The sequence below is a fragment of the Diceros bicornis genome, chromosome 5, assembly GCF_020826845.1.
Source record: "Diceros bicornis minor isolate mBicDic1 chromosome 5, mDicBic1.mat.cur, whole genome shotgun sequence".
Lineage (NCBI taxonomy): Eukaryota > Metazoa > Chordata > Mammalia > Perissodactyla > Rhinocerotidae > Diceros > Diceros bicornis.
Genome location: NC_080744.1, coordinates 44833445 through 44861023, shown reverse-complemented (window position 1 = coordinate 44861023; position 27579 = coordinate 44833445). Strand labels below are relative to the sequence as shown.

The 27579-nt window shown below is 38.4% G+C and overlaps 1 protein-coding gene across 1 annotated transcript in view; it reads right to left on the bottom strand.

Moving 5' to 3' along the window:
- SLC12A1 (solute carrier family 12 member 1) overlaps nucleotides 1–27579 on the bottom strand; it is an 82434-nt gene that overhangs the window by 9196 nt on the left and 45659 nt on the right. The window contains exons 17-23 of the mRNA XM_058540542.1: nucleotides 22546–22686; nucleotides 19885–19991; nucleotides 16242–16324; nucleotides 6182–6325; nucleotides 3274–3405; nucleotides 2926–3037; nucleotides 1093–1179 (exon numbers count right to left, since the gene is read on the bottom strand). Of these exons, the coding sequence (XP_058396525.1) occupies nucleotides 1093–1179; nucleotides 2926–3037; nucleotides 3274–3405; nucleotides 6182–6325; nucleotides 16242–16324; nucleotides 19885–19991; nucleotides 22546–22686 (806 nt within the window). The remainder of the gene's footprint in view (nucleotides 1–1092; nucleotides 1180–2925; nucleotides 3038–3273; nucleotides 3406–6181; nucleotides 6326–16241; nucleotides 16325–19884; nucleotides 19992–22545; nucleotides 22687–27579) is intronic.

Below are 27579 nucleotides of genomic sequence, written 5' to 3'. Positions count from 1 at the left end.
TTATCATAGTTAAGGTGTTTTGCAAAGCCATTTTTAACTGACCCATAGCCCTGGAGGAATCATGAATACCCTCAAACGACGTGAAATTTGAGGTTGTTGTTTGGTCAATAAGAATGCATCTTAAACAGAAATGAGAAGACATCCGAGGGGACAACAAGGACCTAAGTCTTACTGAGACCTTTGTGTCCCTCTGCACTCTCACCCTTGGAGGCCCCACTCCACACCAACCCAAATGTATTAAATTGCATCTGGATGCAATTTAAAATTTAAAATTTAAAATTTAAAAATATGATTTTGAACTGTAAACAATTGAAAACATTTCATAATTGCTAAATTATAGCTCTAAGTAGTTAATTTAATTTACAATCAGCTATCATTTCCAGATGATCTTCTTACATCTTTGAGAACTCCTGTGAAGATCTAATCTACAAATTGTTTTCAAATATCATGAACTTGACAAATTTAACAATTAGTGAGAGTTAAAATGATGTCATGATTTAAAGATATTTAAATGATTATTTCAATTTTGCCATTTTAAAATTTTGGAGCCAATACACTTCCTTGCCAGGCTTCAGATAGTTTTCGAGGCTCCTCGAAAGTTCACAGGCTCCAAGTGTTGGGTCCTTTCTGCCTAAAAGCTAAAATGGCCATGGAAGGTCAGCTCTGTCATTGTGCCAAGCAGACACAAGCTGTTTCTACATCTTCTCCATCAGAGCTCCCCATCCAGGGTGCCCCACCAGTAACTTTAAATAATGAAAACTTGCCCAGATTGCTCAGGTCAGAATCGTCTGAGCTTGAGCTTCCTCCTACTCTTGCCACCATAGAAACTAAGAATATGAAGGGCAATCCTAAAATGCTAACTAACTTGTGTTTCAACAATTCTCCCTTTCAAGCTCATCTTCACTGTAGAACGTTTTCCTTCCATTAGAACGTGCTTGATAGCTCTATGTCATGATCATTTGAAGCCCCTTTTTTATCATATCTTATTAGGAAGTCACTGAAGTAAATACGTACCATTCTTACCCTTTAATAATCAGCACAGAATGAGAGCGTACCACAGGTAAACAATGGATCTTGTTAAATGTTTCATACCTTTCTTTGTTTGGCTTCACGTTGATGTCACCAATGATATGGATGTCTGCAAACTTTATCCTGAATTTGCTCAGAAGGGAAGCCATTCTGAAAATATGAGAGAAACACCTCATCACTGCATATCTAACTATTTTCAAAGAGTTTTGGGTTTAGGATATGAAAAGCAATCATGTCTTATTTCAGCTTAGCTTCCAGACAAAGGCTTTGGTTACTGTTTGATTTTCATTATCGTACTTGATGGATACGCTAAAGGTGGATCCCGCTATTCCCCACCGAAGGCAAAGAGAAATTCCTGGAGGTGTAGACGCTGGAAATAGCAAACCCAGCTCTGCTACTCAGGTTTCAGGGAAGGTAACGTAGAGCTGTCCACGCTTATCATTTGAAAAAAAGAGAACAAGTTATAGTACTTATTGACTACTATCTTGCTGACAATTTTTATAGTTACTGACAAACTACTGACAAACTAATAATTATTATAGATTATATCATTATATATTGGAGGCTTTTTCCCTGGTAACTGAAAATTTTGATATAATCTCAAAGTTACAGAAAAGTTGCAAGGATAGTGCAAAGAAATCCCAGATTCACCAACTATTTATATTTTGCCCCATTTATCATTCTCTTTCTCTCTTTACATATATCTATGTCTGTCTATCTACATCTTTCTTTCCTTTTCACTGGCTTTCTTTTTTCTACTTACCTACCCACATACCTATCTGCCATTTTAAGTAAGTTTCAGATATCAGGCCCCTTTACCTCTAAATACTTCAGTGGGTATTTCCTAAGAACAAAGACATTCTCTTATATAAACAGAGCACAATTTTTGAAATCAGGAAATATAACATTGATGCCATACTATCGTCTAATCCACCAACCATTTTCAAATTTCATCAATTGTCCCAATAAAATACTGGGGGCTTTAAGAAAATATAAATTATTATAGATATGACATTAGTTTCCATTTTAATATGACTCTCTTAAGGAGAATTAAATATATATAATATCCTCCTAAGAGGGGGGGAGAAAATGTGGAAAATTACTGAATAAAAGCCTGTTGTTATTTTGTGATTTCTGGAAGCAGCAGTTCCATGGGGGAATGCCCCGGGGCACCAAGAGCTGCTGAAGGTTGTTCTCCAGATTCCGCCAGAGACCTTTGGAGGCACCATGTTCTCAGCACGCTTGGTGCTCTCACAACTACACACCAGCTCTCCATGACTGAATTAATAAAAAAGATACACACTTACACTGTGGGACATTTTAATTTTATTTTTTTATTAGAAAGTGTTCTCAATAGTCATCCATTTAAATTCTTTCAAACTATGAATGAGAAACTGGGGGCCGAGATGTGTGTAGTGACTGTTGCAAAGTCCTGCAGCTCGTTGGCAGCAGGGCTGGGACCAGGACCTGGTCTCTGCAGCCTCTCGGTTCCCTTCACGTGTGCGTGTTCCAGTGACTGCCGTGAATTAATGGGTTTGAATCTCCCAGAAAAAACTACTGGACACAAATTCCTTCAGGCTTTTCCTTTCTTGAATACATTGACTAGTCAGAACAAACTAAACATTATACAAGATAATGATACTCTCAAGATGTGAGATCAAACTTCAGTGTCAAATCCCTTTTTGAAAGCATTTGTGGCAGGGAATAAAAAGACTTGAAGACAGTGATTAGAAAAATTACGCAGATAATTTATTGACCAGAAAACCAAGTAAACATGAGGCCTATCGTGGTGACTGTCTAAATCTACTGTGCCTCAGACACCTAAAGTTCTTAAAATTAAGGCATGAAAACAGCAGACATCCAAATGTTCTAACACTTGAGTCAGAAGTTACTTACGCAATTTTTTCTTCCTCAATGCGATTGATCTTCCCTCCTACATAGATTCTTAATTTGCAGTCCTTCCATTTTTTTCTGAGAGTCAAGATATAGGGGATCAGGAGTGTTAACCCTGAAAGAAGGGTAAATTATGACTGAAAAGATGAGTATGTCTAACTGAAAGGAAATGAATGGCTTTACATCTTTATTCATTCCCACACTCATAGCTCCTAAATAATTTAAAATCTTTGGAGAACACAGAAACGTTATACTTTAACTGGTATCATTTTCAAATACCTTCCCATGCAGTTTGTTAAATTTATCAACATAGAAATTCTGCTCCCTGGTGTATATTCCGGAATTTTTTACCTCCATCATCAAACAACCACCAAACATCAATTGTGCCTTTTCCTTGCTTCTTTTTGAATTGGTTGCTGGCTTCCACCAGCTTCTGGTTGAATTCCCCGACGTGCATTGACCGGATTGTGTTAATGCTGCTGTCTGTAATGAGAGGGAAAGTAGTGTATCTGTCTTTGGAGGAAAGAAACAAAATAACTTTCCAATAAATCTATTCAGGAAAATAGAGGAAGGGTCATGAATTTGTAAGTGTTTTTTTATACTTATAGGCAAATAGTGAGCTCTGTTCTCCGAAAAGGGGAGATAAAGGTGGAATCTCACAGTAATTTAGATCACCTTCAATAGTTCAAAGAAATTTGATATTGGTTTTATGATTACAGTTTTCCTTATAAAGCAGTGGATTATTTTTGGGTTCTTAGTAATCTGTCTCAGAGTGAAATTATCATTTAGACATGTAACAATGCAAACTTATCTGATACAATAGCAAAATAGCCCAATTTTTCCAAATTTCGGATATAACTCAACTTAATCATATTTTCAGATTTACTTGAAAGTAGAACATGTGGTGATTGGTTTTCTAGAGATAAGCAATAGAATCAGAAGAATTCCTTCGTTAGATAATTCATTCGCTTGAGCACAATTTTGGTGTAAATTCCTTGAATGTCTAGATTATAAAGGTTGCCAAGGACCATGTACATCTTGCCTCTCTACGACTCTTTGGTCCTAATGTCGGCCTGGCTTACTCCTGTTTTCTTTTCAAGGAATCTTGTGAAGCTAAGGTAAAGCCATTTGAGCTATTTGAATCTCTGTGAATGAGATGAAAAAGCCAGGAAATATGGAAAGACAAAATTCCTTTACTTGAGTTATAATTAAGGGCACACATAAAATACTTAAAAAAATTTTTTTTTAATGCAACTTCCACCCTAACATGGACACAATGAAAGTGTTCTAGGGAAGTAGGCCACTGTTTGAGCTGGACCCTTGTTCCTATTTGCCAGTAGGGGTTTCTTTGCTACACTGTATATGTTATTTCTCATTTCCATGCCTTTGAAAGTTGTGACTTCATTGCTCTATTTCAAAGAGATGGTGTCAGCATAGTGCTTAGAGTAGAGCTGACAGCCTCTTCAGAGCTTCCTGTCTGATCTAAGAGGTTCTAAAGACGCTTTGTTCTGTCTTTCCCTGTTTGCATGTTTTGGGCCTGTTAATTCTAAAGCAATTATCTTATATTGTTTCTACGTCCATAGAGGATGCTGAGGGAGAAAGTAAATACATTTACAAAATGGACCCAACTCCCCCCCCCACTTGCAAGCAAATCAAAGCATCCAGAGGACTGCGTTATGAGTGCCTAGGGGCATAGTTGGTCCTGATCTAGAACTCAAGAGAGCTGTCCACCCACGAAAGCCCAGAGCAGTAAAGCCCTACTGTAGAGCTGTGTTTGAGACTTAAGGTGTTGGAAATGAAACATTATTTAGCTTTGCAGAACAATGAGACATATTGACTTTCAGAAGAGTACATTTTTGCCGAAAGTGTTGTGATGTAGAAACAGGCTTCCAGAATAGATAACAAGTCCTCCTTTCATTAATAAGGACGTTAATGCTTCCCTCCTCCCTATCAGCTAAAACATAGTATTGGGCTATGACTTCTGAATTTTTCATTGCTTTTCCAGACTGTACCAGTGAAGAGAGCAGATTCAATGGATAGTTAACTCTTTTCATGAATAAACCAATTGAAAAGGAAAGAAGATAGTAGTTAGCACCCAGATGGTCTTATACTGGTCTTAGTCTACAATTTATACCCTGAAAGTCCTCATGTACCTCCAACTTCAGATTCAAACATATCATTTTCCTAGAAAATGTCATTTTAAGGGTGGCAATACATAGTAGTCTCTCCTATAGCTCATGGAATATTCCAGGTACCCGAGGGTACCTCTAGTATTTGAAGGCGGGTAATGTTTGGATTGCCCATCATTCTACATAAATATATAAAAATATTATTTTATGGGTGAAATTTCATCCTTAGGCTACAGCAGGAAAACAAGCAAACAGAACCAAACCTTTTCCAGGGTAGGAGATAGCTGCTTTGAAAGATTGGATTCTGTCAACCTAGACCAGTAACCTACTAAGTTTCAATTTGGATCTTCTTATTTGACTTGGAGACCTTCCCAGAGAAACGATCTTTCTTGAGCCTCACACTAGTGAATGACTTCAGTATCTATAGGATTATTGGTACATGAAAGAAATGCATGTTAACATTCCAACTGTCCACCAGCAGAGGTCGCTGTGGACCTCATTAAACTCAAACGCGCAGCGTTTCTGGCAAGAAAACAATTTTCACACAAAAAAATCAGATGTTTGAATTACCTGTTTATAAAACTGATAACAAGCTTTCTCATTCTCTCGTCCTACATTCCCGGGATGTACCCCAGACGTTCAGAGATAAGTGTACCACTCAGCCAAAATCTACAGGTAAGTAGTATCGATGAAGTTCTAAGTCCAGAACTCTGGTTTGTGATAAAGATGCTTTTTTTGAAACAAGAGTTCTAGCTGGAGTCCTCATTTACCTGTACTGGTCAACTTTAAATCCCCTGAAATGTCTGCAAGGTGTATGTGTATGGAGGGGGGTGTGTGTAGATAAATTCGTTTGTGTATTAGTTCTTTAATTTCTATCTCCTTTCCATCTTAACTAAGAAATTTCTATTTTATGGCACTCAACCTACTCCCAAACCAAATATCAGTATTTTAAAGTAAAGTTTTTACAGTAAGATGGTACAAAGGGTTTAATGTTGTTGATAAATGACAATAGCTTCTATCTTTTACCTTCCCGAAAGAAATGTCTTTCAGTCTCAGATGCTAACTTCTGACCCCTAGATACTCAAATAGTGGTTCATCTTTTAATCTTTCTCGTAAATTTTAGTACTTACCTTTTTTAGGAGTTGGCTTAGTAATGGTCAACTTGCCAGCTTTTTTAAACAAGCCTCGGATGCCGCGACTTCCTTCTTCACATTCGTTGTCTTTGATAGTGGCTTCCAAAGCCAGCCTCTCCTGTTCCAATTTCTCTAACTCATCTGATGAAAGAAGACAAAATTCCTTAACTTATAGTGACTAACTTAGGACCACTCATAAACTATATTAATGTGAAAAATGGTATATATGCAGTAAAATGATTATTTATAATAGGATTTTTCTGAATGACTATTAAAAAGTAATGTATGCCAGGAATTGTATTCAGAAAGTAGTAACCAGCTCAGAAAAATAGCTCTGGGTTAAGTTATAATACCTGAAGTCACTGGATTTTTATTTGTGACGGCAAGGGAGGCTATGTAATGCCATCTTTATTCACTTTTGGCAAAAAAACAAAGGGGCAGATCCACTGTATATAGATATATACTGTATATAGATCCAGTGTATAAGATATAATATCTTACACACTGAAAACCACTGACTTACTGACCTAAGCTATTGGGTCAGATATTTTACAAAGGGAAGTGACAAAATTAGAGAAGTATACAGGTATATTTCAGACACACAACAATGCCTCTTGAATTGAGACATAAAACTAGAGAACAAGAATTAAGGAAAGATAACGAAATCTTGTAGTAAATTTTATGGGCTCCAAATACAAATTACCATGAAAAATATCCACCAACAATTCTTTCTGATAAGCAAGATATTCTCTGGAGCCAGTGACCACAGTGGAAAAAATAGAAGCCGAGATTTCTGTGTGCCTGTCAAAGTTCAAATTGCTAAAAAGGGTTTTACAACACTGGAATCTGGAACAAGAGTCAAGCTGTGCAAAATTTCCTGTCCAGGGTGTAGACCCACCATCCAAACTTTGGTGTTGCGTCTGGCTGCTTTTTATCTTTTTTGGATTCTGATTGTGACGAAAAATTCTTAGCTGCTATGTCATGCGTCATGTCCCTCTCTGACCTCAACCTGCACTGGTAAATAAGACTTTGAAAGCAGTCACATGACAGTGCTGAAGAATGATGGCCATTCTTGCTTACAGTAGGCAAGGTGGCACTCGTGTCAGATCCCCTTATCTTATTCCCTGCTGGGAACAGAGCCTTAGAAAATGAGCAGTGTTCCGAGGAAGAGAGCAGAAAATCTAGATTCAGTGTTACAAAACACTGGTAGGGCTTCTGTAAATTTCAACCCTCTGAGCCTGTTGCCTTATCTATCTGGGAAGCAGAGCTATACAAACTTGAGATTTATCAATTATGTACTAACTAAATCTGTCAGGACAGTCACATCCCTAGACGAGGCTGTTATTCAGCTACACAGAATTGTCTGGCCCCTTTCCAGGTCTTAGCAATTAATCTTTTGCCAGTGGCATGAGATTTAAGGTCAAAGCACCCATGTGATTTCCCCAAAGCTTCAAAGGTTCTCAAGACCAGCAGCTATAGAAAATCTGAGAAATTAGACTGATGGTATTAGAGCTCAGACAGGAGCTGCTTACCCCTGACTTTCGAGAGGTGAACACAAGCTGCATCACACTGGGGGTCATGACTGGTTATAGCTCTGCTGCTGGCTTTATGTGACATTAGGCAAGTCATTTACTTTTTCTATGCCTCTGATTTCCTATCTGTGAAATGGAAATGGTAACCCTTCCCCTTTCCCACCCTCCTAGCTTTGCAAAAAGAATAAACAACAGTTCCTGCATAGTGCTTTGGAGCTTCTTAAAGAAAAAAGTAAGGGGTGCAGTCTATAGGCAGTGTATTTATGTAACTTCTGGAAATGGGCTTAGTCATGCAAAGCAAATTGAGTGTTTTTGAGAAACGTGGGAGTTATTTTAGCAGTTCCTCTTTATTGCACACTCTTTGGGTGCCAGAGACTGTGCTGCATGTTATTCCTTCCCAAATAACTCTGAGACAGTTACTATTATTACCCTCATTTTGTAGATGAAGAAACTGAGGCTCAGAAAGTTTAAGTAAGGTGTCTGATGTCACCCAGCAAATAACAGGGTTCAAATGCAAAGAGGTCTGCTCTACTCCAAATCCTGTATGCTCCCCACTGAGAAGACCTTTTGCTTCTGGCTGATTACAATTATTTCAGAGTTGTTTTATTAACCTCCAACTCTTCATCCTCAGATGAACCTAAACATAGCATGTGATGTAATGCCAAGTTAATTCCCCCACACCACGGCCCCTCAAGCATGTCATTTTAAAGGGAGGACCCCAAAGATACAGGTACATATGGCAGCTGCCCCAGGGCAGCAGCATCAGCAGCATCCACTTTTTGGGGCGCTGCAGGGGTGAGCTGTGGGGTGTTTTGCACTTTGCAGTTGTCTGGAAGGTGCATATTTGTGAGCTTCTGTGGGGGCAACTGCAAAGGCCACGCTGGGGAGGGCGTTCTCTGCTGTTCTTTTTCTGGCAGGATCCAGCACACCCTATGATTAGCCACTAGTTGCCGTCTTCTTTGTCCCCTATTTTGGACACAGGAAGAAGAAAGATAAATCCTCCTTTGTAACAGAGTCAGCTGGCTGAGTGAACTGGGAGCTATTCCAACAATTTGCTTGAAGGTATGTACACAGCCCATCCCGGACAGAGCAAACTGCAAAATCCCAGGCCTGAGAGACAAAACCAGACTGTGCTGGAATGCGTCAGCCTTGGCAGTTGCCTCCAAGATGACAGAGACAGGCCGCAGACAGATTCTATTGTAAGGCTGAAATTGGCTTGCACGGCCACCTCGGATTTCCAGATCCACACAGTGGTATGATCACTTGCACAGTGATTTTGCTAATTCTTATTAGCGTTAATTCTTAATTATTCCCTTTGTGGGTGATCTAAGACCTCCTTCTGTGCATCTCTCCTTTTCTCATTTCAGTGCTAAGTAGAAGCGATGTTTTATCTGTTCTTCTGAGTTATGTATCTGGTGTACTGCTTGCCTCTGTTTGCATGTGAAATCAAAAGTAGACTTTGTCAAAACATTTCTTTCCACAAGAGGACTGGCTCACTGATTTGCACAAGTGTGCCATTAGCCACGAGGAGGATGAGCCGAGGGGGATGAATGGATAGATGTGAACTGATTTACACAAGGCTGAAAATAACAATTACTCATTCCATCACCGCTACCACTACCACACCACCATCACTACCACATTTGTGGTGTTCAGGATTCGTAAAGCTCTTTCCACCTAGTATCTTATTTGATCCCAACACCAATACTGGGATGCAGGCAGAGGTAGTAGTATTCTCCCCATTTTACTGTGAAGGAGACTTGGGTTCAGACAGTTCAAATGATTTGTCCAAGGTTGCACAGCTGGTGGCCCAAGTCTTCTGCTTCGAACTCTTGTGTTCATCCCTCTTCACCATCGTTCTTCAGTGCTGTGCTCTGACTGTCGAAGGAACACCCAGTCTGCATTTTTTGAAGAAACCATCTCCAAATTTCTCAATCAGAGAAATTTCCATAATACTCTACATTTCCGTAATACTCTGCTTCAGTCTTTATCCCAGTAACTATAACTGTGCGACACAGAATAGAGTTTTAAGATACATGTCTATTTTATCCCCACTAGCCTGCAAATTCCTGGAGGGTAGCTTCTGGAGGTGGTATTTCATTACCACCGTTGATTGAGAGGTTATTTTGTGCCAAGTACAAAGCTAAACACTTTGCAGCCATCATATCCTTTAATCCAAATCAATACATCTGTGAAGTAACTACTATAATTATTTCCATTTGAAAATGTGAAAAGTGAAACACAGAGAGGATCAGTAATTTGTCTTAAGGTCCCACAGCCAAAAAATGTCAAGCTGGGATTTGAACCCAGGTCTATGTGATTCCAAAGCTTGTGCTTAGACTTCTCATACTCCCTCTCCACACCTCCCTGCTGGTGCCACCCACCATAATAAGCACTCAAGGGGAGTTTCTTGAAATAAAAGAACAGGTCAGTGCCGTTCAATACATTTGAAAGTATTACCTCTCTGAAGGAAGAAAAACAAGTGAATACTTGTCAGGGATGGGGTGTGTCAAGTATGTATATGGGGGGTAGGTACAAAAGACAATGTTTGAAAGGAGTGGAGTTAATGCTCTACACAGAGTTATAAAAAGAGGGGCTGACGGTACAAACTAGGCGGGAATGTGACAGAAGGTAGGACAGGCAGAATTAACAGAAGAATGAGAGGCAAGGAAAGGGGTCCTTTCCCTGGAAAGTGCAAGCACCTGGGCATCAGGTGGGAATTTGAATCTTCCATATTAGATAATTCCATACTCTATCATGATTTACAAAGCCACAATGCTAGAGAGAGAGAGAGAGAGAGAGAGAGAGAGAGAGAGAGAGTAAAAGCCTGCCCTTCTCTCATTCCAAGACTAAAAGAATCCCTGAGGTTTTAATGATGGAAGAAAAAGCCTAGATGTCAGTTCTAAGGTTCTCTCAGTTGAGTGGGTTTCTAACCAATTCTTCATACTTATCCCCAAACAGTTCTCACAGTAAGACCGAAGAGTCAATCCTGAGCCGTATTTTCACGTAAATGCCCAAACTGCTTGGGTGGTAGTTACTCCATTTTCAAGTGCTTTATAAATTGGTTGTATGGTAACTAACTGGAGTGACTATATTTTGAAATTCAATTTAGTTGTCAAGATTGCCTCCAATGTTCTACACCCCCATCTTTTTTTTTTTTTAAATATGTCTTTTAGAAATAGGCAGGAGTCTACACATTACAATTCCCCTTGAATCTTAAGGATAGAGAGTAGTCAATTATCTGACAACAGAAGGGAGAGCAGGGAAACTCACTGAGGACTCGCATCCCCTCCCATTTCACAACATCCTTTTTCTTTATTAATTATTAAATTATGAGTCTCTCTTTGGTCAATCAACTCAAAGCTGTAAACGCTCACATGAATCAACGTGCTGTACCCCAGGTGAAGTCTAGTTGAATTGAAGGCAGGAAGCAATCCTGCAATGGTCGCCTTCCAATCAAGTAATTATTTACTACACTGCCATCTGTCTTTATTTTGCTAAGCCACTCCATCAGACACAGCAGAATCCTCATGCTCTGAGATGGCCATAAATCGTGCAGTACTTACATGGAACACTTGACCGCAATATATTGCGACTCACATTCCATCACTTTATTTCCTACCAGTACAATTTGGACTCTTTGTTGTAGTTGGCAAACTTGCTAAATACCCCTGGGCAGTGAACAATATGAAATACTGCATTTTTTGTGTTGTCAGGCAATAAATTAATTTATTAAGAGAAACTATCAGCCATCAATATTGGATGAGTTGCTGCAGTATACAAGTAAGTATGTTATGAACATTGATCTTCTTTATATAGAAGGTTATTCTCCTCACATAAGCCTGTGACACAGTATAGAAATAATTGTCATTAGCTGGTAAATTACCTATAAAGCTGATTTCTATTCACTGCTTTATTAACTACAGTATATGGGCACTCCGAATTGCTAATATTTCCTTTGAATTATAATTTGTGATGACACGTGGTGCCTGTGTTGGAAAAGCTATGGTGATGATCATTAACATAGTGTAATGCAATACTTAAGATTTATCAGGCTCTTATTAAGCCCTATATTACAGTATAATATAATGAAACATAAGCTTATTTCTTCCAATTCAAAATCTAATATGAGAGTTGTGTCATAAATTACAAGAACTTCAAAACAATGCATGGAAATGTGGCGTAGAGTTAATTTCTATCATTATGCTGTTGTTTTTCTGGATGTTCTTCATGTATTTGTGCAACATTGTTTTTTGTTTACTCTAGATAATTCGTACTTTTAATTATTTTATTAGCGTCCAACTGTATTTTCCCTTTCTTGACTAAGAAGCAGAAATATTTCAAACATTAAAGTTGATATAAATTGGATGCATCCCTTGGGGAATTAAAAGGGGATGCAGTTCACTGCCAGGATTCTTTCAGCAATTCTACAGAATTTGCTTGGTGCATTGCTTTATAGATCTAGATTGATGTTGCATTTTGGCGGATGAGCAGTGAGGGGTGGGAGCAATAGTTTTCAGCCACATCATACCTTTTAGCTTGAAGAGATCAACACTACCTACAGAGTAGGTAGTAATCTAATCACAAATTGTATTTTGTAGTCTCATTTTTTAGATGGAAAAACATTACAGCACAAAAGGCAGAAAAAGTTAAAGTAAAATGTAGAAAGCAACAGAACAGGTTTCTTAGTATTAGGTTCTTGTCATTGTCCTCAACGTCATGTCTATCTTACCACAGACAGGCAGCCCCTATGTTGGATTTTTAAAGGAATAGATGGAAATAGCTTTGTTTATATGAATGAAATAGCTTTTATTCCCATATCTCAGATTTCACCATTGTCTCTCATTATGCGTGTCATTGTCTTCTCTAGCTCTCCTTTTTAAAAGGTAGAAGTGTGGGTTCAAACAGACACAAGTTTGAATCTCAGCTCTACCAATTACTAGCCTTGTGAATCTTAGGTAAGCCTCAGTTTTATTACCTGTAAAATGGGGACAATGATAATACTTTCCTCATAGGTAGTTGGGATGATAAATGTTATAATATATGTGAACATGAAGCATAATACGTGGCACATAATAAGTGCTCAAAGATGTTAGCAATTGTTGCTATTAATGTATTAAGTTCTACTAGGAAGGAATATAAATTAATCATGAACACACAGAGGGAATTAGTATATCTGATCTGGAGAAGTAAAAGGTCCATATAAGAGAGACAGGGCGTAAAAAACAAGGCTGAAGGCATCAAAGTTAACCTTTATGCTACAATTTTACATAGAATAGGCTCTACGCTGGTTTTTAAAGATCTTCATACATAATCACAGAGTGTACATGTCAGACGGTGGTTCTCTATCCTATACAAACGCTTGATCTCTAGTTTCTTCTTCTTTCTCCTCCTCCCTTACAACACACCAGAATGGTTGCATCAGAAAATCCACCTCGTCCACTCATGTTCCCTTCTGTTATGATGGAGACAATCAAGAGACCTGTTCTGTTGCTAACTTTCTACATTTTACCTTAATTTTTGCTGCATTTTGTGCTGTAATGTTTTTCCATCTAAAAAATGAGAATACAAAATACAATTTGTATTTAGATTACACATTTTCTTTGTATGTTATGTTGATCTCTTTAAGCTGAAATAGAATCTGGATGCCTCAGGCACCAGCATTCTCAAATCCCTTGCAGGCTCTTCCTTTCTGCTAAACCTACCCAGAAAAACCCCGATCCTCCTCTACCCTGGAGACCAAATGCCTCTAGAGAAAAACTGGACAACTAGAGAAACTGCTCCAACATCAGAGAGAGATTTGAGACTACTGTACATGATCTCCCTCAATTTACCACTCCACTCCTACAAATCCACAGACTGCATCATCAATCCTCATCTCCTTTGTCCTAATTTCAGAAGATAAAGCATTTTTCTTCTGTTACAGGCCAACTCTTCCATCCCTGTCCTTCTCTGATTCTTCCTGTTCCTCCAGGATCTGACTCCACGGGTCATCCTTTTTTTTACCTTCATCTTCAATCACTCCCACTCCCTTGGGCCCATTTCCTCAGGCTGGAAACAAGCCTCTCTCTCCCTTTCCAAGGTCTATAGATCTCCATATAGTAAATCTCGTCAATCTCGTTCCTCTCCTTAGCATCCAAACTCCTCATAATGGTTGGCCACATCCATATTCTCTGCTTCGTCATCTCATATTCTTTCCTCAACCCACTGCAATCTGGATTCTGTCAACACTGCTCCACAGAAGTCATTCTCACTGAGATTATCTGTGCCATGTCAATTACATTTAATTCCAATCTTACTGGTCTTTTCTGCTGTATTTGACGATGTTGCCGATTCTTCTCATTTTGAGCACTCTGCTCCCATGGCTTCCATGACACCACAGCCTCCTGGTTCCTTCTCCTTTCTGACCACTCCTTCCCTGCTCCTTTTCTGGGGTCCTTTTCCTGTGCCTTGGGCTCTCAATTACAAGCACTCTTTAGGTTATATTTTCCAGTGTCATGGTTTTAATTTTCACCATAATTATGATGTCTCCTGTGTTCGTTTGGTAGGGCTGCCATAACCTATACCGCAGACTGGGTGGCTTAAACAACAGAATTTGTTCTTGTTTTCTCACAGTTCTGGAGACAAGAAGTCCAAGATCAAGGTGGTGGCTGAGGCCTCTCTCCTTGGCTTGTAGATGGCCATCTTCCCCGTTTCCCCTGTGCTTGTCTGTGTCCCAATCTCCTCCTTTTATAAGGATGCCAGTCATATTGGATTAGGGCCCACCCTAGTGATCTCATTTTACCTTACTTACCTCTTTAAAGACCCTGTCTCCAAACACAGTCACATTTTGAAGTTAGGACTTCAACATATGAATTTTAGGGGGACACAATTTGACCTGTAACATCTCCTAAAACTACATCTCCAGCTCACATTTCTCCTTTAAGACCAGGACTCTCTAGCTGCCTATTGGACATTTCCAGTAGCATTTCCCACAGGAGATTGTTTAAAACCGAACCAGGCATCTCTTCATTAAACCTACACTTCTTCTCATGTTTCCCATTTCCATTGGTAGCCCCACCGAACAGCCAAGGGCTGACTCTTCCCTCTCCCATATTCCACACATCCAACCTACCCCCAAATGCTGTTTTTTGTACCTTCAAAGTACGTCTGTCATTTTCTCTCCATCCCTAGCTCTAGTTCAGGCTATCACCTTCTCTTGCTTTGATTACTATAAAATCTTGTTGATTTGTCTCTCTGTTTCCATTCTAGTCCTCTTTGAGTCCATGCCCTATGTAACTGAAAGAGTATAAGATCTAAAACCCAAATTTGACCACATTACTCCCTCATTTAAATCTCTTCAGTGGCTCCTCATTGTCTGGAGAATATGGTCCACACTTTTTAATACGGCAAACAAGGCTTTTAAAATCAGGATCTTATATCAGCAGCCTCGTAGTTCACTATTGTCTGCTTCATACCTTTCATGTCAGTAACACTAATCTGCTTTTGGTTGCCCATATATCCCGTTCCTCTACATACCCATGTCTTCACACCTTTGCTAATGCTCTCCTCTTTGCCGGGAATCCTATTACCCAAACTTTCTCACTTTTCTCTCCCCCAACATTGCCTAGTTAACTCCTACTCATCCACTAGATGTCAAATCAAAAGTAATTTCCTCCAGGAAGCCTTCTTGGAATTTGATGCCCCTTCTCTCTTTCCTGTAATACCTTATTGAAATACCTATTATTACACTAATAATATGCCCATTTCCATTAGTAGGCTGTGAGTCTCTTGAGGATACAGACAGACTCTTATTAGTCTTAGTCTACCCAGCACTGACACCTACACCACGCCTAGTACCTAAGAGGTACCCAAAATTATCCTTTTGTTTTAGTGTCATGTTGTCAGTGGACTCTATTGTGAAGTTCAGCTAAAGAGATAAGTCCTCTCCTAATATATCAGTGACTCTTTAGATGTGTCTTTTATTTCATGCACAAGAGGGTATGTTTAAACTCTAAGACTAAACAAGTATACTAAATCCTCTATAGGGAAAAAGCCGAGTCACTAATCTGAATTAGTGTTTCTGCTTCCAACTTAGATTAGTGATTCACAGCATGATAAATTCAGGCTCATTTCCATGTTAGCTGCAAACCAGATCATAGACTCTTAAAAACAAAATACATGGTTTTCTGAGGAAAGAATTAATCTTCATTTTCTGAAACATCTTGCAGAAATTAATTCGGCAGGTCATTTTACTGAAGGTGTTTATTTTCAGTGATGCTGGCTTTGCGATTTTGTGATAAGAATAATTGATGACTGCCCTGGATCATTCTATATTTCTAATTATCAGGACAAAGGCCAGTTGTATTAGAAGGGGACGACACTGGGGAAGTGTGCACACCTGGAGTCAACACAAGAAAGTAAGCTTTATCATTAGGGGGTTTGGTCTGCATTATGCACTGCTCCATCCCCAGCACCTAGAACAATGCTAGGCATGCAGTAGGTGCTCAGTAAATATTTGTTGGTTGAATAAAGAAAGTACATACCTTGCACCTGAAGCACTTGAGAGATGTCAAACCCTTGGCTGATTCTGACTATGACCACACCAATCTCAAAATCAAACGCATCACTGAAAGTGGAAGCAAAGTGGTTAGTGATTTAAATGATTCCTTTAATCCTCAAGCTTTGGACCAATATTAAAGTGCTTCTAGGATTTTGATGTAATTAAACTATAAAAATTCACTTTAGAATATAGCCAAGAGCTGATGCCTTTTCTCTTCGTTTGTTTGTTCTCTCTTTATGCCTTTTAAAAATGTTTTCTGGGTAAAAGTAACTAGCTCATTTACTCTGGAACCAACTTATTCAAATAATACTATCAACTAGAATTTTGATTAAGAACCTCTTACATACTGTTAAACTAATTGCTTATTTTCTTATGTAAACAAAACATTCACTGAAATATTTAGAACAAAGAGTTTTCAGACTGCAAAGACCCTTTGAAATTATCAACCAAATCCCCCACACTTTGAGGAGAAATCCTACAATATTTCTGACATTAAGTTCCCAGTTAAAAACATCTCCAGTTCCTCCAAGGAGATTTCACCATTGACTTTGGACAGACCATTTGAAATAATGCTTCAAACCAATTAATTCTTTGAATTCATTTATAATTTTCTCCTTGGAAGTTCCTTTGTTCAAACTTCTATGGACTTGAAGCCCAGGACCCTTTCCGTTGGGCGACCTTCCCCCAGAAACAATGCGGTTTGTGATTGTCTCGTCATACATCATATACAAACACATTTCCAGTAGCCAAAGTAAACCTGAATTTTCAATAATGGTATAAATAAGTTCAGTGTAATATGAATATCTATTCAAAATTCAAACTGAAAGTGATCTTCACTTAACAAAATAGATCCCTTGTAGCAAAAGTTGCCACAAATTCCTGATAAATCTTGTTTCTAATTGTCCTTGATTATAAAAAGTGGATAATGTGTTTCACAAAAAAATATTTGGATTCTGTGTTAGGCAGAATAAAGGACCCCCAAAGACATCCACATTCTAATCCCTGGAACCTATGGATATGTTACTTTACATGGAGAAAGGGACTCTGTACTTGTGATTAGGTAGGACCTGGCGATGGGGAGATGGCCCTGGATTATCTGAGTGGGCCCAGTATAATCACCAGGATCCTTAAGAGTGAAGTTGAGAGGAAGAAGAGGTCAGAGTAACGTGATATGAGAAGGACTTGATCCATCAGGGGCTTTGAGGATAGAGGAAGGGGGCCGTGAGCAGTGGGCAGCCTCTAGAACCTGGAAAACGTGACGCCAGAATTCTCTCCCTGAGCTTCCAGAAGGGAATACAGCCCAGCCCACACCTTGATTTTAGCCCAGTGAGTTAGTGTCATACTTTTAACCCACATAACTGCAAGCTAATAAATTTGTGTTGTTTTAAGCCCCTAAGTTTGAGGTAATTTGTTATGGCAGACAACACAACTAATACGGATTCTAATTAAAATTAAACCATACTTAAGAATATTATAGACATTTAAAGTATTTTACTCAAAGAAAAACAGTAAATACTATACTACTGTAATAATACCCCTATGTTAACAATAATACTGTGCTTTGCTTTAAGTCAGAAAACAAAACAAAACAAAACAAAAAGTTTAAAAAGGGAAATACAATACAGATGTATGATCGTCTTCCTTCTGTATTGACCCCATCGTTACAGTAGTAAAGCCATTTAACTTTACCAAGCCAGCTAAGTTTTATACTAGTACAAATCTGAGCCACCTTAACATTGAAATTTGTTGCCAATAAGACTAATCATTAATTTGGTATAAAAGCCAGAAGTCTCCTCAGTTCAGTGTTACTGGGTTAGATTATTTTGGTCCCTTCAAATTTCTAGAATGTTTGGGATGGTGGGGAGGTTGGAAGACGATCCCAGGTAATTTTGTATCAAATAATGGACTCTCCGAAGATTTACATATTTCTTCCTATTTGCACCACCCCTTCTTGTTCCCAAAGGTGATGATGAAATTTCTTTCCCCTCCACCTCTTTTGTTCCCAAAGGTAAAGATGAAATTTTACTGAAGAATCTGGATAACAGAAAGCTAATCTAATCCATTTCCAAGAATATCTGGTCAGCAATTGACTGTGATTCTAAAATTAAAATGCTGTCTGCTGAGCCTGGCAAAATTCTGACCCTGATCACCTGATTTAGCCTTAACCTGCTGAACTGAAAGCACCAGCAGGAGCCAGATGTGGCATACAGCCTTTGTATGTTTGGGGAACACAATTCAGGAGAATGCATTTAGCACATAGGTTTCCCACGTTAGGAAGACCGTTAAGTGAATTTCTATTTGGTCAGTAATGCATATAATTTCAGAAGATGAAAATTATTTTCTTATGCTTCTTTTCGATAGAACTAATATTAGAATGCTTTTGTTATGTTCCCTAAATCTCTCCCAAATAATGATAAATGTGATGCTCATTCTAGCAGGGGCCAGAGGACAGAGCCTGGTACAAGAAGCACTGGGTATACGCTTGTTTGAAGGGAAGAGGATGTCTTTCCTATGTATTCTGGACTTGTGTGTGCAGCCAGACCTCTCAGGCCATGTTCTCTACCCTGTGGTGTGAAATCAGAGTAAAACCAGACTCCAGACAGAGGAAATCTTCCATTTTCAGAGTTGTTGACACAAAAGATGGCTGTTGGACATAACTAACATTGCTCCTCTTGAGACAAATCTGGTTAAGCATTTTCAAGCCTGGAAGAAAGGCCTAATTTTCTGAAATGATCACTGAGGATACCCTGTCCCTCTCTGTATGTTGTAGATTTTGTTTTCCCTTATTCAGAAGAAGGACCCAAGATAGGTAATACTTTGGGTATACATGTACTTTTGGAGGCAGCATAGCATTGTGGTCAGGAGTTTAAACTTTGAATCTGGATGGTCCTGGATGGGCATTCCAGGTCTGTCACTTACAAAGCTCTGTCGTTTACTGCATATTACTTAATTTTTAATGTCTGTGTCTCTATTTGTAAAATGGGGACAGCAATAATACTTACTTCAAAGGCTTCTTGTGAGAATTAAATGGGACAATTCATGTTAAGGACATTAGCCTGGTGCCTACTGGTCCTTTAAAGACTATCATTATTCCCCCTATCCCAAGACTTTTCCCATATTTAGCTATCAGATGTCAGGCACCACTTGAAACTCACTTTCTGTGCATAAACCAACACTGCTACACATCAGAGGTACCGGCATATGGGACCCGCATATCAGCAAAGGGAGATCTGAGGCTCTGAGGTGGTGACCACCTTATCCAAGGCTCAGAAGAAGACAATCACTGAATTGGACACACCAACCAACCCAAGATTCCAGGTGTTTTGAAAGAACAATTCCTTCCTCACCTAGCTGTCCTCTGCTTTTACTCTTATAGATAGGTTTTAAGTTGAATTCTTAATATTTACCTTTTTATTTGACACCGAGTTTCCACCATCCTGCCTCCTCTGACACTAAGGTTCCCTCAAGTTCTATTATTGGCAGTGTTTTTTCACTTTGGGAAAGAATTCAGAGTATAGGGGAATGTCCTCTTCTCAGGCGATTTAATCTGGTACAACAGTGTCAGTTATGTACTGCCCTGGTTAGTGCTTTATAAACAGGAACACATCTTGAAAGCCATCACTTACTGTATGATTCCCACGTAGTTTTCAATCTCTGTCAAGGGAGCTTTCCTCCAGTTTTTTTTATATCCAATCACCAGAGTGTTTGGTTTCATTCTTCCTAAGCCCGAGGCCTAAACAGAGGAGATAAACACATGGGCAATCCTTACCATACCAGGAAACCACCACTGCAAATGAAAAATAATGTCCAAAAGAGCACTGAAGTAATGTTCTGGAGATTCTGAAGATTAGATTACATTTTCTTGCATGTCCTTCATGCCCGTACCCAAGCATAAAATAGAAAGATTAGTTCTAAATCATCTCAGCCATAAATGGATTTTAGATGACAGAAATGTAGCTTTTCTAAATTAGCAGTCATTTGCATTTCTTCTGACATACTCATTAAAATGGTTCAATAATTTAAAATCAAGTGAGGGTTGGTTTAACTGTTGGCATGCATGTTGTAACTTAGTGGTTCAAAGCTCATTTCCACCTGTTATATCCATAATGTCATTAGCAATAAAATCCATGTTTAGAAAATTCTTATATATAAGGATCACTGGAACTTCTACTTATATTATTTATTGAAGAGTAACTGAGCTATGTTTCCAGAACCTAATCCTGCTGTATAACAGTATCATTAATAGCCATCTTGCATCTCAGAAGTTTCATTCCCCCCCCATTAGATGACAGGATATGGCTTCCAGTTAATTAAATTTAATTCAGCAATACTATCGAGCACCTATTAATTGCAAAGTGCTATATTAGGTGCTGTGGGAGAGTAGTGAGGCATGTTCTTTGGCCTTAGGGAGCTTAGAATAAGGTAAAGGAGACAAGATATACACAAATAATTATAATTCAAGCACAAATGCAATAGGAACTCATATGGAAGCATAAAGGAAGAAAATTTGAATTTCAGCTGAGGATTCATGGATGGCTTCGTGGGAGAGGTGGCATTTATTCTGGATCTTGCAGTTTGGTTAGATGTTGACAAGTAAAGATAAATGGGAGTGAAGGAAGGATATTCTAGGTCATAGGAATAGTGAAACAAATGACCAGACTGGGGCATTTTAGAGGGGACAGTAGCAAGTAGGAGATAGGTATTGATGGAGGATTCCTGAAATAAACTTTGTGTCCACCACATTTGGTGTATTGCTCTTAGAAATGCACAGATAGCAGAAAACAGCTCTCTAGAGCTGTCATTTGGCCCTTGGCAGACACAGGGCAGTGTAGTTGTAGTCTTTTCTGTGACTACAGTTTGGGCACATGGTCATTCATACCATAACGTCTTAGATGCAAAGAAGGCTTTATCCAAAATGCTGCAATTGTCAATCCTTCCCTTTCATACCACTCTGTCCTGCTCTTTGTCATGACCCTTCTGTCCTCCACTTTTCTTTGGAGAAATTCGTGAGAACAAGCTTCATGCCTTGTCAAACTTTTTACAATTTCTTCTTGATTAATATAAGAATTGTTTTCTATAATTATGTCTTTTCTCTCCCTGCTCTTATTCTATGTCTGTCCTCCCATTCCTAGTTGAAAATGTTATTATTTTACCAATCTTCCGTGATAATTTTACATTAAATGTGTAACCTTCCCAACATATTTAACCAAAGAGCTACTGAAAAGTAACTGACTACTGAAAGAAAAATCAGCATCTTGCAATGACATTTATTTCCATGGTTTAGCAAATTAATAACAGATGAAAAGAGGCTCATCGGGAGTAATAGGTCTTTCAGAAATGGTTTCTCTGCATGTGCAGCTACGTTGTAAGTGTTCTTTGGGGATATTAGAGACAGGAATGCATCAAATACTCAATCTCCCAAATATTACACTTTAATCATATTTTTCCTTCCCTACCTGCAGAAACATCAGAGTTACCTGGATGCAGTCCTGAATTGTGACATAATGTGTACATGGCAACTCTGAAAACTAAATGCATCATTTGGTGTAGTACATAGAATCAGGGCTTTCCAACCATACTAAAGCCAAAATGATTAGAAAACCCAAGCCCTAAAATTTCTGAGGGTCTCTTGGATTGTTTAAGAATTCTCTGGCACTCTAAATTATGAAGATCAGAACTAGGGAAAGAGTCTATGTACTTACTATAGAAGGGGAGGAAAAAGGAAAGAATAAGGGAGAAAAGATGGGAGAACTGTGGGCTTTCTTGTTGAGCCACAGAGATTATTACATTTTATTTAACATTCTGGAAATAATTTAGGAGGATGGGGAGATTTGACGCCCAGATCATCACACGTTTATTTAGTTGAGTCTTGCAGCTGCCCTCACACCATTTGCAAAAGAAAAAAGGAAAAGAATGCCTGACTTGAGCATTGCCATGTGCAATATGAGATGCAAAAATAGTTTGAAGTTTTAATAGGATCCTGAATGTCATCAACCATGAGAACAAATTTGCATTTCAATAAGTATGGGGACAGAATGTATGCTGGTGGCCAAAGGCAACCTCATTTTCCATTTCCAGTGTATCACTTATAGTTCATTGTAATAGAACCTCTCTATTTTTGTTTTAGCTTTGCCTTATTCCCAGGAATTCGAAATGAATCCCTTAATCATCTGCATTGATCTCTGATGCTGGGCTGCCTAACCAGAGCCATTCACTTTGGGAGCTTCGTTAACATGGAGTGCTAATTGTCTTTTGCCTCATACTCCTTCCCTCAATGCCAGCCTTACCTGAAGGAGACTTCGGACACCATCCCTGAAACAATCTGCTGCCACTGCAGCATAAAAAGCCTTGATTTTGTTCTTGATAAGCCAGGCCTGCTTTTTTGCCATGCCACTGTTCATCTCTTTAACACACAGCTTGCGTGGTCCCTGTACGACACAATGAAATATTGGTTAGAAGTCCTGCTGTTATACGTCGCACTGCTGTTGTTTTCTAAAGGACAAAAATAGCCAGCAATCCTCCACTGAGTTAAGAAATGGGAAAGAGGGAAAAACACCTCACTAAACAAAGTTCCTGCAGACTCAACCTTTTGGAGAGGACCTGTGCTACTCACATTATTCACTTTCTACCCAGAATGTCTAGATGTGTTAACACCTGCTTAATGAACTGCCTCATGCCGAATGAAAGAAAGAGCTGAGGGCATTATGGCACATGAGGAAAATACTGAAAATGTGATTGAAAAAGTTCAGGATAAATACACAATCAACCTTTGACTTAATAGCGAGAGCCACTTTTAGGAAGACCAAGGAAATCTAATCTAGAGCCCAATTTCAAGAAATGAACAGCACTCGTGGGAGCCACATCCTGGTGAGCAGCAAATCCTGCCATGAACTACCATATCTTGATAATTCTATTAGGCCCATTCATTGCTTTTTTTTTTTTTTCTTGTGTGGAAGATCAGCCCTGAGCTAACATCCATGCTAATTCTCCTCTTTTTGCTGAGGAAGACCAGCTCTGAGCTAACATCTATTGCCAATCCTCCTCCTTTTTTTTTCTCCCCCCCAAAGCCCCAGGAGATAGTTGTATGTCATAGTTGTACATCCTTCTAGTTGCTGCACTTGGGACGCAGACTCAGCGTGGCCAGAGATGCGGCGCGTCAGTGCGCGCCCGGGATCCGAACCCGGGCCGCCAGTAGCAGAGCTCGTGCACTTAACCGCTAAACCACGGGGCCGGCCCCCATTCATGGCTTTTTGTGCGTGGTAAACATACCCTTGCACCACTTTTCCTTGTGTGACGTTGACATATTCTCATTCAAAGAAATTAACATTTCCCTTTCACTCAATGAATTTGGTAGGAACAAAAGTTCACATTCTTATGGCATAGGAAGAATAGAAGAGATTAAGGGAGAAGAAGGCAGTAGTTGTGGCGGTAGATGATGTGTTTTATAATTTCAACATTTGAGTTCTGGAAACTTATTTTTAACTAAAAATTCTATTCTTGTTTCTCCTTCCTTAAAGGTCCAAGCCAGCTCTTTTCTTTGCCTATTTCAAATCAATCCAAAAGGTATTTCTGATTATCTACTATGTGCCTATCAGGCACAAATCTACTATTTTCCTGGGAAATTCTTTTAGTTCATGGAAGATTTGGTATTTTGTTGAATTGCATTAGATTTCTTACAAACCACCTGGGATCTTGATAAAATGCAGTGTGTAGGTCTGGAATACGGCTCAAGATTCTGCATTTCTAACAAACTCCCAGGTGACCTGGATGCTGCTGGTCCCAGACCATGCTTGGAGTCATAGTCTCAGAGGGTCTTGGATTGGAGAGAAAGGACTTGGGATGTATTAAAAAGATATCAAGCTTTGTGGTCAGACAGAACTGGTTTCAAATCTAAGCTTGGCTATTTTGGAGGTAATTGATTATCTCTGAGTTTTGATATATTATTCTGAAAACAGGGATAAAAATCTCTATCCTGCAAGATTGTTTTAAGTAGTCATGATAAAGTGCCTAATACAATGTCTGGAATACAGTAGGTGCTGATCCAAAGTTGATTTTTATTATCTTAAATGAGTACTCACAATCTCTTTGAAACCCCAGACCTAATCCCACCACTGTATTTGTTCTACAACAGAGCTAAAAGAGCGCTGACTGGAGCCAGAGTGTTGGGTTTAGATGCAGCTCTGGCACTGACTAGCTGATACCCTGGGTATGTCATTTGTCCTCTCTTGCTGTAGGTTCTACATTTATAAGAATAAGAAAATTGTCTAGGTCATCATTGCCCACATGCCCTTATCCACATGTTGCTATGGAGCATTTGAAATGTGGCTGGTCCACACTGAGATGTGTTGGAAGTGTAAAATTCACACTGGATTTCAAAGCCTTAGTATGGAAAAAATAATGTAAAATATCTCATTAATATTTTTATATTGATATATTATTAAATTAAATATAAATATTTAAAATAAGTAAAATATAATATTAAAATTAACTTTATCTTTTCTTTTTACTATTTAAATTGGCTACTAGAAAATTTTAAATTACATATGTGGCACATATTGTATTTCTATTACACAATACTAGATAATCCCTGAGGTCCCTTCCATTTTGCTAAGAAAGATTCACCCTGAGCTAACATTTGTTGCCAATCTTCCTCTCTCTCTTTTTTTTTCCTCCCCAAAGCCCCAGTACATAGTTGTATATATTCTAGTTGTAGGTCCTTCTAGTTCTTCTCTGTGAGCTGCCACCACAGCATGGCTACTGACAGACGAGTGGTGTGGTTCCGCACCTGGGAAGCGAATCCAGGCTGCTGAAGCTGAGTTAACTGAACTTTAACCACTAGGCCATCAGGGCTGGCTCGAGGTCCCTTCCATTTTAATATTCTGTTTAAATTGGGTCATATTCTTTATGTACTTATTTTTACCAGTATATTTTCTAGAACCTGCCAACTTTTCAAAATAGTTTGGATGACTTACGTTAAAGCTAAAAAACAAGAACCTTCAATGAAGATGGAGAAGGTAAAGATACAGAGAGTGGTTATTAAACCAGTGGACCTAGCCCGAAGAGAGATATGTCATTATGGATCAAATTTTGCTCAGGGTTCTAGACTGTCAATGCATTTTGAACCACTAGTCCTTCATGGCCATCAACTGCAAAAGAAAGAGGGAATATTTTATTCAAGGAAGCTCAACGGTAACAATAGCCATGAGACAGAAGAATAACCAACAGTTAGGAAAGGTATTGGACCATCAGTATATTAAGTTGTACCACAATGACTGTGAACTTTGGGGAAAGTGGCATTTATTTAAAATAAATACAGTCTAATGTATGTCCATTAACATTACAAAAATCCAGATTAAACATTAATTGTGACAGAGAGATTTACTTTAATGCCTAAATTTGCCATATTGAGAAGTCATAAAAATATTTCATGCAGAATCTCTCTTTGCTAAAAGTGATTATAATATCTTTGTAGCACACTTATTAATGTGATGCAAGGCTGCAATAGAAATGTAGTAAGACAAAAGTAAACTAACAAAGAGGGATGCATACTGGAATATAATTATTCAACACTCAAGTATGTCATAGTCACAACAGTAGACTTTACCACTCAATTAAAATATTATAGAGATTAGCTCAGTTAAAATCCAAAATATGAGTACATAAATTAATTCAGGATTTGAACAAAGAAGTTCTAAAATCTTGTATATATTATAACTTTGACATTGATTGAGAAAGGGGTAAAGAAATTCTAATTATTTAGTCTGGAGAAGAAGTTGATGTGACACTACTTCAAATAAATGAATATTATGAAAAAGAATTTGCACAGGAGTTCCAATAATTGTTAGGATCAAACAGAGGAATTTGGGCGAAGGGCAGTATTCTTTCCAACTTTTATTTTTCAAAACATTGAGTCTTATTGCTCTGTCTTTGCTTTTATTGCTGCTCTGATTGGAACTGTGGGAAAGAGAATTTTTCTCTTTCTGATTTGGTCCATATTTCATCTCACTATGCATCCTAGTGCCCATTCATAGGTCATTTCATTCTTCCTGTATTTGGTCATGTCACTCTTTTATTAACATCATGACAGAGACTTACTGACTAAATAAGAATAGATGCATCTAAAAACAATGCATTTTCTTTTTGGTAGACATGAAAGTTGAGATTAAGAGGAGGTTGAAGATAGAAGAAAAAGTGAGAATTTTAGTTTTCTCTGGGATATCTGTGCTTGAACTGCCCTCCATTGTGCCATAGGGTTAGGAGTTAGAGCTTCTTCATATTCAAAGAAGGTTTAGGTTTTATTAAAATATTTTATAAATTTTCAGAAAAAGAGAAAGGGAAACAGTAAGGGTGAAATTTTGTTCCAAGGGGATCTACATGAGCAAGCTGGTCAACAGCTATCCCTTTTCTCCTTTCCACTGAGAGGACAGGACAAGACAATCAAGATTTAAAGAATAAAAGAGCAGGAAAACATTAATCAAAACAGATCTACATCTTGGTACACATATGTAAAATAATTAGATTACCAATAAAATTCAGATAACATTGCCTTTGGAGAGGGAGAGTGGTTATAAAGGAGACTTTAGCTTGATCTGTAATGGTTTATTTCATTTAAAAAGTGAGTGGAAGCAACTATGACAAAAATATTAACAGTTGTTAATTAGCAGAAGTAGACTATGGGTGTCATTTTATTTGATATAATTTAATCATATGAAATTGCCAGTATTCAATAGTTTTTGACCTACGAAAATGTAAATTTCATATGGTTCAGCCCCATATTTTTCTTAATGTTTCAAAATAAAAAATAGAAGCAGTCTAAAGAAAAAAAACCTTTATTTTTCAGCCACCAGCACAACACAATGTACTTAATAAAAGAGGACACTGTAAGCTTGAAAGCCTTTTGCAATTTTAAGACAAACAAAATTTAGAAAAGAGGTAAGGGTTGCATTTTGTGTAATTAATGGCTTTATCTAATTTGCATTCTAAATCCCAGATCAGTTGGACCAACTTTCCATCTTTAAAGTACATTTGTTTTTGATTTGTTTAATAAAAAATACCCTGCCTTTAAATGCAAAACTGAGAGGTATGTGAGTGAGTGACTATTGGGAAAGACAAGTATGAGCTGGCCCCATAAGATTTTTAGAACTGAACCTAGTGTACTCAGAGAATTAAGAATACCAAGCCCAAACTAAGTTATCTGCAATGATTGGTTTTACTATCTCTCCAACTACTATGAATAAGTGAGAAAACTGATTGACAAATAAAGGCACTGTTCTTTATGCCGTGCTACATAGGGTAAGAATTGGTGGAGACTGCAACCCTTA